Source organism: Patagioenas fasciata, chromosome 7, assembly GCF_037038585.1.
Source record: "Patagioenas fasciata isolate bPatFas1 chromosome 7, bPatFas1.hap1, whole genome shotgun sequence".
In the NCBI taxonomy this organism is placed as follows: domain Eukaryota; kingdom Metazoa; phylum Chordata; class Aves; order Columbiformes; family Columbidae; genus Patagioenas; species Patagioenas fasciata.
This window is the reverse complement of record NC_092526.1, coordinates 17,680,524-17,690,785: the sequence shown is the minus strand read 5'-3', so window position 1 is coordinate 17,690,785 and position 10,262 is coordinate 17,680,524. Positions and strand designations below refer to the sequence as shown.

The window sequence follows — 10,262 nt, the reverse complement described above, 5'->3', positions numbered from 1 at the left end:
CAGCAGCTGTACCTGGCCTTGGCCTAACAGGTGGCTTTGTTCTGGGTACAATGGCCTCACCTGGCAGTACCTCAGCAGGTCACACTCCCCAGTTTAACATACAGTGCTACAGGGACTTGTTGTTACTGTGCTGAGCACCAGAGTCAAAGGGTCACATAGGTCCCTTGATCCTGGCAAACTGCTTAGCTGCCTAGGGCTGAAGCTAGGTGGACATGAGACCTGGGAGCACTTAAAAACTAGTGATGTCTGTGGGGAAAGAAAACTCCACGTGGCTTTAACAGCCCAGCAAGAGCAGGAGGTTCAACACAGGTGGTGTGCTGCTTGCCCTCCCCAGGCTCCTGGGACATGGCCTTTGTGCAATCCCCTCTTCAGCTCCCACCTCTCCATGCCACACTGTGCGTGGCACCTGGCTGCAGCCCCAGGCTTCCTCCCTAGCCCTGAACGCTTCCCTGCATCCTTCCAAAAGTCTGAGTTTCTGTGCTCAGCTTGCTGTCTCCCTTGCATCCACCTCTGCCTGTTGCTTCTGATCTGGGATGGAGACTGTGCCTAGGGGGTTGCTCCCAGTGCATCTCTTGCTGAATCTGTAACACACATTTCTCTTTTCAGAAACGTTAATGCTGCAGTTGCATGCATGGGGACGGGATTCAATGGAAAATGTATCTTCATGGCCAGGTTGCATGTGGGCAGGGAGTGGGATTCCATGGAAAGTGTTTCTCCATGGCCAGGTCAACTCCTCTTCCTTCTGCTGCAGCTGACTTGGGGAAGCAACAGGGCCGTTTTTACTCTATGGGCCCAGAATAACCCAAAATCCACACTGGACGCAGCAGCCACGCTTCCCACCCTGCTCTTTGCACCAGCCACCTGGCCTCAGCCCTCCTGCAACCAGTACCAGGTACTGCCTGCAGGAGATGGGTGGAGGGGCTGCACCCACCTGTGCCTGCTCATGGAAACCCTTCTGCAGACGGGAGCAAGTGTTTCAGTGGAAAGAAACTGTGTTTCATGAGCTTACGCAGACACCAGCTTCCCCCTGGCTCTTCTGGTTGCACAATGCAGCCCAGTGTCCCTCCCTGTCCCCAAACAAGAACAGGATGCTCTGTGTAGGACGTCATCGATCCAGCGCAGGGACTCATCCCCAATAAAATCCCCAGAGCCAATTTTAGCAGTGGGGAAGGTGAGCGGCTGGGGTGCTTTGGCAGAGGAACAGCTCACAGCTCCAAGGTGGTGACTCAAAGCCACCACTGCCACTGTTCTGGCCTTGGGAGAGTGGTGCTCTTGCCCAGGAAGAGCAGTGGTGACTCTCTAAGGGCACATCTGGAGGTTCTGCATGCTCAGCCCTGGCCCTGCTGCAGGGACCTGGTCTGGGGCATGAGAAGATTTCAGAAGATTTGAAGCACGTTCCTATCACGCAGCCACATTTTGCTACACATTCCCACCGTGTGTAGAGCCAGCTCTTCTCTGGTGCTATCAGGTTCAACCTTTCTTCCATCCTCTCCCTCTTCACTGAGAGAGGAAGAATTTGGCGGTGTGGAGGACAGGAGGTTACTGTGCAGGTGAGTCTCATGGCAAAGTGCTGGGTCCCTCCTCTCCCGCTGTGGCCAGGCTCACCAGTACTATTTTGGAAGGTGTTGCTCATCCCTGACCACACCGCGGGCCGAGCCAGGGTCCCCGGGGCTGCTGCTGCACACCCCACGTTTCCCTACGGCCAGCACGAACCTTCAGCTTCGCACCTCGGGGTGGGCGGGCGGCGCCCGGAGCCAACGCGCTCGCCGGGGGCAGAAGGGGAGATCCGGCCCCCAGGGGGCTGGAGGGGCTGGGAGCAGCCTCCGGGGCACGAGTGACTTGAAAGCGGGGACTGCTGCGGCTGATGTCGCCGACAGACACGATGCTCGGGCGAGTTTCAGCCGGGGCCGGTCCCTGCCGACGGCCCTGCGCGGCCTCCCGGGCCGGGACCAGAGGGGCAGCGACCCGCCCGGCGGCTGAGTCACCCGGCCGGGGCGGAGCGGGACGGCAGCTCCGCTCCAAGCGCGGCGGCAGCCGTTCGGTGCGGGGCGGTCGGTGAGCGCGGGCGGGCGCGGGGCGGGGCGGCCCCGGGCCCCTTTGTTCGGCGGGAGGCGGCGGCGCGCCGCCCCACCGCTTTGTCCGCCGCTGCCGGCGGGAGCCGCTCGTTCGGCGTGCCGTGAGTGGGGCCGGGGAGCAGAGGCGGCGGGAGAGCGCGGGTCGGTGGGGCTGGGACAGGCAGGTGGGGCAGGCGTCGGTACCCCGGGAGGGCGGGGGGTGGGAGCCCCAGGCGTGGGCTGCGGTGGGGGAGGCTGGGGGCCGCAGGCAGGGGGAATCGGGGGACTGGGATTAGGAGAGCTGGGGGTCCCCGGTGAGCTGGAGTCAGTGGGGTGGGAACCTTGGGAAGACTGGGGCTGGGGGGCTGTTCCCCAGGCTGGCAGGGTCAGTGGGTCCCAGCGTGGGCTGGCCAGGGTCAGCAGGACGGTGGTCCCCAGGAGGGCAGGGGCTGCCCAGTACTGGGGTGTGGGGAGCCCTGGGCAGGGCAGGCTGGGCAGAAAAGACTGGGGGCCAGTAGAGCTGGAGGTGGAGGTGTAGGGCCTGGCCAAGGCACATGGTGCTGGCTCACGGTGTGGCTGGGAGGTGCTGGGTGGTTTGGTCCCCTCGGCAGAGAGCTGGGTTCTGGCTACCTGCCCTGGGGCCCCTCTCCTGGGCAGGGGGAAATGGTGTGGGGAGCTTTGCACTGCTGGCCATGCCCACTGCAGCTCCTCACCCACGCTGCGGTCCATCCCTGTCACCCCACCTTGGCGGTGCTCATGTGTGAGCTTTCCCTTTCCCCGGGGTTGCCAGTTCTGAGGCTGCTCTCCTGCCCAGTCCCCTAGTCTTGTCCCCTGCTCCAGCCCCTCACCCTGGGGCCAGGGCACTGTGCTGCTGCCAGGCAAGGGCTAAATGCAGACACAAAGCAGCCTCCTTCCCATGGGGTCCTTGGGGAGAGGGCCTTCCACTGGGGAGACAGAGCAGCAGCAGGACCTCGCAGGGTGCTCGACCACAGGAGGATGGTGGCCCTGATGGGATGGGTTTGTGTCCGTGGTGCCAGCTCGTGCCACCTCCTGCAGCTCAGCAGGCTCGGCTGAGGACCAAGCCATCAGCCAAAGCATGTTCCAGGTGTGAGTGCTTTTGCTGGAGGGGCTTATCTGTTTCGGTGGGGTTACTTGGGAGGAAGGCTGAGCTAAGCCAAAAAAATCATCTTATTCAGGACAGTAGTGGCATGAGTGCAGCAGGAGCCGTTGTCCGCAGGGACATGCCTCGGCCGGAGGTGATGGGACGCGGCTGGCCGGAGAGCAGGCGAGGCGTGGGGGAAGCTGGGGGTTCTGTGGGGACACATCGCCTCTGCATACCCCAGGCAGCCCTGCCACCTACTGCCCTTGCATCATCTCGTGCGCAAGCTGCTGAAACTGGGGGTGGCGGTGGGGTTTCTCCTCTTGCATCGTCTCCTTTGGCCGGGAATGGCAGCACAGCCTTTGTAATTTCCTCCCTGACCTCTGATGTCAGCTGCTTCACCAGGACTTTGTGCAATTCCTTGGCTGCCCCTTGTCATCACTCTCCTGCTCTGCTCCCCTACCAGCCCTTGTCATCGGGCTGCGGGGTGCTCTGAGCACCAGCCACCGTGGGCTTTGAGGGCATGTAGGGGTTGGAGTCTTGCAGGAGGGAGGGCACAGCACAGTGATTTGGTGGGGCAGAGTGATGCTGCATCTCTGCCAACCCTTAAGGGAGAGCCCTGCGGAGTGCAGAGGACCTGTCTTGCAGGCATCTGGAGGGGAATGTTGTTTGGGGGATCACCCCTTGGCTGGGGCTCAGGGCTGGCAGCTGCAGCAGGCCAGAGGTGCGGCTGGCACCCTGCTGTGCTGCCCGTGTGTTGCCTTCCTTCAGGGGCTCGTGGACCCCCGTGGGAGGGTGTGGGTGCTGGCGCAGGGTGCAGTGCTGGCTGGTGGCCCACCCAGCACCAGGTGGCAGATGGGTGCTGCAGCACCAGGGGTGGAGGTAGCTGTGTCTGTCCCCTGCCTGTCCCCTCACAATCCCCAGCTGGTGCTGCCATGTGCTGCTGTGTTTACCCTGGCTGTGACTGTGCTAACTCTTCCCCTAGATGTGTCTTATAGGGGATGGGTGAACATCCCAACCTTTCCTCTGCTCTCCAGGTCCCCTCTGCCCACCTGGCTGGCGGCAGGGTGGGAGCAGGATGTAGACAGGAGTGTGGGAGGAGACACTGCGTGGGGAATGCAGTTTTGGAGGGATGGGTGCTGTGTTTGTGAGTCTGGTGCATAAGGGAAGGGACGCTGGTGTTGAGAGGGGGAGAGGAGCAGGGATGGGATGGCAACTGGTGGTTTGGGGGGGCCCGGTGAGGTCCGCATGAGTTTGCTCAGTGCCTGATTGCCTTCCCCTTCCCTGCAGGATTTGAGCCAGCTGCCTGGCCAGGATGAGCTGGAGTTTCCTGACACGGCTCCTGGAGGAGATCAACAATCACTCAACCTTTGTGGGCAAGATCTGGCTGACCGTCCTCATCGTCTTCCGCATTGTGCTGACAGCTGTGGGGGGTGAGTCCATCTACTATGATGAGCAGAGCAAGTTTGTCTGCAACACGCAGCAACCTGGCTGTGAGAACGTCTGCTATGATGCCTTCGCCCCACTATCCCACGTCCGCTTCTGGATCTTCCAGATCATCATGGTGGCCACGCCATCGGTGCTCTACCTGGGCTTTGCTGTGCACCGCATTGCCCGCATGCCTGAGTCCTCACGGCGCCGGGCACCGGCAGCCCGTCGGGCACGCATGCCCGTGGTGCGCCGGGGAGCCGGGCGGGACTACGAGGAGGCAGAGGATGATAACGAAGAAGACCCCATGATCTTTGAGGAGATCGAGGTGGAGAAGGAGAAGAGCCCAGAAAGTGGAGAGAAGCATGATGGCCGGCGCCGCATCAAGCAGGACGGGCTGATGCGTGCCTATGTCTTGCACCTGCTGTGCCGCTCGCTGCTGGAGATAGCTTTCCTCTTCGGGCAGTACCTGCTGTACCGCTTCGAGGTGAGCCCCTCCTACGTCTGCAGCCGCAGCCCCTGCCCGCACACTGTCGACTGCTTTGTCTCCCGCCCCACTGAGAAGACCATCTTCCTCCTCGTCATGTACGCTGTCAGCGGGCTCTGCCTCTTCCTTAACCTCTGCGAGCTGGTGCACCTCGGCGTGGGGCGCATCCGCGACGCCCTGAGCCAGCACGACAGCTCCTCGCTCCCGCCTGGCAGCAGCCCTGCACCACAGTACCCCAAGAAAGCCCCCAGTGCACCCCCCACCTACCACTCTCTGAAGAAGGAGCCGCCGCGAGCCCTGCTGCCACCAGACAAGCTGGACTACCAGGAGAGCCTGGCGCAGGCAGCCGTGGGGCACTTCGCCCTGGCTGGGGCTCCCCCAGCACGCGAGCTGGACCGTTTGCGTGAGCACCTGCGCCTGGCCCAGGAGCACCTGGAGGTGGCCTTCCACCTGCAGCCCCCCCTGCGGCCCCCCAGCCCTGCCCGCAGCAGCAGCCCCGAGGCCAACGGCATCGCTGCTGAGCAGAACCGCCTCAACCTCGCCCATGAGAAGGGGACCACTGCCTGTGAGAGGACCACAGGTGAGCCGGGGAAGGGGAGGGATCTGCTCCTCTGGGGTGAGGGCATGGGGTGCTGCCCTTGGGCTCCCCCAGGGAGGCGTCACCATTTCCCCCAGGGCAGGTGCTAACGTGCCTCTTGCTCCCCGCAGGGCTGTGAGTGCCACCAGGGACGACAGTGGTGTCTGCTGGAGTGACTGCCACTGCCACCGTGGGACAGGCAGCCTGCCAGGAGCATGGGACGGAGAGTGACATGTGCCTGTCTGTTGGGGCTGACTGGGCAGCCCTGTCCCTGTGGGTAGCAGCAGGGATGGGGGCCTTGGGGACATTCCTACTTAATTTTCACAAAGGGAATATCTTATTTTTGTACATTTTTATAAACTCGTTAGTGTGTGCACCCTGGCATTTTTATAATCTGCTCCCGACCCCTGCTCTGGGGCTGTGCCCCCCGGTTTCCTGTTCCACCCTCCCACACAAGTGTCTTCTGCTTGTGCCTCCCCGTGCCCTCTGCGCCCACTTGTCACCCGCTGCTGTACCAGCTGGTGCTGGGGATGCACGGGCTGCACCAGTGATGCCGGTACTGTCCCACGGCATGGGGGTCCAGCTGGCCAGCCTGAACCATGGGGCAGGGTGTCGGTATGGCATTGTGCTTGAGGCAGAGAGGACAGTGAGGACTAGAAAGGGAGGGACAGGGGATCCTGGCGTGGCTGCTGCCAGAAGGTGCTGATGCGGCCGGGGGGCTGTGCTGCACAGCGTCCTGGCGCAGGGTTGTGAGCCGTGGGGCTGGGCTGCTGGGGAATGTCTGTGCAGAGAGCAAGGGCTGTCCTTCTGTCCTTCCCACTGCCTCTGCCCTGCTCCTGGCTGGCTGCACTTGGACCAAAGCCCATCCCCTCCCACTTTGGCTGTGGGGCCAGGACCCCCAGTGTGGGGCCGGACCATGGTCCCGTGGCAGGGAGGCACAGCACCTCGAGCCAGGCTTGGCTGGGAACCAGCGGGGCATTTCTCATCATCTCAGCCAGGGCCACACGGGGACTTTTGTAGCGTTGTTTTTTACTCGGAAATGATGATTGTCACTCTGGTTTTAGCTATTTTTTTTTTTTTTTTAATATCTATATTAGTAAAGGCTGGAGACGTTTTGTACTGAACTGCTGCATCCGGTCGTTTGGGAGGAAGGGGTGGGAAGGGAATCCTACGCAGATGGGCTGGGGCAGGCAGCGCTTGCCTGCCTGGGACCTCCCTACTCGGCCCGGCTTGACTCAATCATTCCTGCCGTGCGGAGGCAGCTGCAGTGGAGCCGGGGAAGCTTCTCTGGGCATGGTGAAGTGGGATTGCTCCAGTCACCTTCCTGCACGGTCCTGTCCCCAGTGGGGGTGCCCTGTGAGGAGCTTCCCTGTGCCTCCCATCCCGCTGCCATGCCGGTGCCTCCCTGTCCTGCTACAGCTGGGAGCAGCAGGGGTGCTCCCCTGCCCTGCGTTCCCCTGCCTCGTGGCTGGATCAAACCTAGCCATGCCATGCTGGTTTTGGCCAGCACACCCCAGCCCCCTCTGAGGGACCCCTGGTTGGAGCCAGACCCCTCTCTCAGCATTTGCCCTTCCTCTCCCTCCTCCAGCCAAAAGCCCCTGGGAAGCTCATATCCCACTGCACAACTGCCTGCGGCCTCTGTGGCTGCCTCTGACGCAAGCTGGCATTTCCAGGCTGTTTTGGTAAAGGGAACAGATTTATTTCACTCACCGTGTTGAGCTTTCCAACAGGCTGTGCTGCCAGGAAAGGGCTCGCTTGCAGTGCTGCATGTGCCACTGGCCCTGGCATTGGCGTGAGGCCCTGCCATGGCTTCACCCTGGCACGTCCTGATCCTGCCATGGTAGCCTGGCCTTGCTCAGTAACATGGGGAGGCTGTTGTACTCTGCAGCAGGAGTGGGACTCCAGTCTTTTTTTGTGGGGTAGGGAAATTGCTCAGATGGAACTGATGGAGAGAAACGGGCTAAGCTGGTTGCAAACAGCAGGCTGGCTTCAGCAGGGGGTCGGTGCTGTGCCTTTCCAAGCCCCACCATGACCTGGTTTGCTCCAGGCTGGGACAGCTGTGGGGCAGGTCTGGTGGTATGAATGTACCTGGGACAGCCTGAAACCGGCTTGTACAGGGGAGGGTGGTGCAGCCCAAACCTCCCTGCAAGATCCCTCTGGTCTCTGTGATGTGGGGTGGGTGGTCCCCTGGGCGAGCGACTCTTGGGTAGGATCACAGTTTGAGGTCGGGCTGCAGGACACCCTAGACACAGGTACAGTCCTGGGCCAGGATGTTGGGCACCGTCTCATACTTGAAGGAGTACCCGCCGTCAGAGGTGGTGCGGACGCGCAGGGAGCGCATGGTGCCGGGCAGGGCGGCGCAGCAGAGCTGCACACCCAGACGGTGACTCAGCCCGTGGCCCTCAGCGCAGCTCCCGTGGCAGTAGTGGAAAACAAAGCTGCTGGGATGTACGATCCACTTGTCCCAGCCCAGCTCCTCGAAGGAGATGTTGAGGGAAGCTCGGCGGCAGTTGGTGTGGGCGGCCAGATCCTCGGATGGGCGCTGCAGCAGGCTCAGGGCAGCTGGGGACCAGGGCATGGCGGAGCGACGCATCCTCTCGGTACCCTTGGCTCGTGTGGTGACCACCAAGAAGGGCATCTTGTCCCCCTCGGCCAGGCAGGGGCAGCCAGGGCAGTGCACCAGGAGCACAAAGAGCGGCTGTGAGAGCTGGGGTAACAGCGCTGGGGCGAAGTGGAACACTGTCCAGTGCTCAGGTGTTTGCACTGTTGTGGCTGCCACCGGCACACGGCCCTGCAGCGACAGGGTCAGCACGTTGGGGGCTGAGTGGTTGTGAGCGGCTGAGGGGCCGGTGTAAAACCAGAGCTGGGCAGAGGTCACTGCACGGCTCAGGGTGTGTGCTGAGGGCTGGAAGAGGTAGGTGAAAATCCCTTCTTCCTCCAGCAGCTTATCTGGCTGTGTGGGCTCGCAGGGCACATCTATGGGGTGAAAAAAACACTAAGGCAAGTGCCCAAACCCGAGGAGGGTCCGCTATGCCTGGTTGGAGGTGGGATGTTGCAGAGGGTCCCTGGGGTGCTGGTGGGGCACCCTGCTGCCAGTGCGGGCTGCAGCACGGTGCAGGGAAGCCAATGCCTGGTGCCATGCAGCAGCCACTGCGCTGTGCCCTGCGGCTGAGCCCCGCTGTGCCCCAGACTGGTCCATTACTGCTGCCCGCAACCCCCAGCATCCTGCCCCATCCCACAGTGTCCTGCCCCTTAGCTGGTCATCCTGCCCTGTCCCTTAGTATCCCATCCCATTTCACAGCATCCTGCCCCATTCCCTAGCATCCCACCCTGCCTTCTCCTCAGCCCTCTGTATCTCACTGCATGCCATCTGGACCAGCTGTTCCCCAGCCTCTTGGCACCCCCTTGTGCTGCCTGCCCCTCTCCCTGCCTGTGTCCTGGGCTTCTCTGCCTGTGCCCACCTGCCATCCCTTTCCAGCTCCTGGCTTTCCACCACATCTTGCCCATGCCGGCACCCCAGCTGGCATACCCTCTTGCTCTTTCTTTGCAGATCCCCATAGCAGTCTTTCCATCCTGCTGCATCCCCACTGTTCAAACCCCCACCTTCCTTCACCCCTCTGCCCTCTCCATCTCACCAGGGTATTCTCACCTGTGGAAGGGAAGAGGATCACCTGGGAGGTGTCCTCCAGCTCCTCGGGCTCGACTTCATCGTTTTTCAGGACATCTCTCCGATGCACCCTCCTTGCTTCCTTCTGGGGCTTCTCCTGGAGAAGTGGGGGGCTCAGATGCTCCAGCACTCGAGCCCGCACCTTGGCCAGGATGAGCTGTCGGTCAGCACCAGCCCCGGTGCAGCTGGCCAGGGCGGCAGTGGGCAGCATGGCAGGCAGCAGGTGCAGGAGGAGCAGCATGATCGTGGGTGCACGGTGGGCCGGTGGTTTGGGGGGCTCTGCTGCGGGTGCCTGCCTGCCTGCCCAGCCTGTCTGCCTGCTGTACTCCCCCTGGGGCAGGATGGCATTGAGACCTATCTGACACTGACGCAAACGTCTGCTTGCTGTGAATATTATCTCTGGGCAGTGAAAGCGCTGAGACGTCTGGAATGCAAGGACTGCAAGGACAGTGTGATCTGGGGGGGGAATGGCGCCCGGGTAGGGGGGTACAGGGGGGGATGCTGCCAGGGCAGTGGGTGTGTGGGGCAGGGGATGCTGCACTGCAGGCAGTGTGCTGCTGGGAAAGCTTTCCTGTGCTGTCAGGGATGGAGGGGACACCCTGGGTAAGCTTTGCAGCTGGTGCTGGGTACCCCCTGGCTGGAAGTACTGCAGATTTAGGGCTTCTGAGGCAATAGTGAGAGGTGGCAGTGGCTCTGCACAGCAGGGACATCGGGGCAGGGACCTGACAGAGTCCAGAACCCTGAGAAGCCCCAGGGTGGGGGGGCACTCTCATGCCAGGCATGGTTGGGATGCCCCAAGTTCACAGGAGAACCAGGCCTTGAGAAGGGGGACTGGGTAGGGCAGGCTTGGCTGGGGGAAATGTGGCATCTGCAGGGCAGCCAGGAGCCTGGTGAGGTCCTGGGGTCGTGAAGTAGGGATAGCAAGAGGCCCCAATGCTGCCTGGGGCTGG

General features: G+C 62.1%; 2 protein-coding genes across 7 annotated transcripts; one reads left to right on the top strand and one right to left on the bottom strand.

Annotated features, from left to right (window-relative positions):
- The first annotated feature begins 1,526 nt into the window (after positions 1-1,526).
- On the top strand, positions 1,527-6,769 carry LOC136103283 (gap junction gamma-1 protein-like). Of its 6 annotated transcripts, none has more exons than XM_071810953.1 (3): positions 1,527-1,550; positions 4,444-5,648; positions 5,777-6,769. In XM_071810953.1, exons 2-3 carry the CDS (start codon positions 4,469-4,471, stop codon positions 5,782-5,784), a joined length of 1,188 nt encoding a protein of 395 aa, XP_071667054.1. In that variant the 5' UTR covers positions 1,527-1,550; positions 4,444-4,468; the 3' UTR covers positions 5,785-6,769. The 6 variants fall into 6 exon arrangements, with proteins under 6 accessions (XP_071667054.1, XP_071667053.1, XP_065697353.1 ...); XM_071810952.1 differs by lacking the exon at positions 1,527-1,550 and adding an exon at positions 1,861-2,055; XM_065841281.2 differs by lacking the exon at positions 1,527-1,550 and adding an exon at positions 2,047-2,176.
- Positions 6,770-6,894: 125 nt separating this feature from the next.
- INHA (inhibin subunit alpha) lies at positions 6,895-9,726 on the bottom strand. The gene is made up of 2 exons (XM_065841286.2): positions 9,295-9,726; positions 6,895-8,621 (listed from the first exon to the last, which is right to left on the bottom strand). Exons 1-2 carry the CDS (start codon positions 9,551-9,553, stop codon positions 7,888-7,890), a joined length of 993 nt encoding a protein of 330 aa, XP_065697358.1. The 5' UTR covers positions 9,554-9,726; the 3' UTR covers positions 6,895-7,887.
- Between the last annotated feature and the right edge of the window lie 536 nt (positions 9,727-10,262).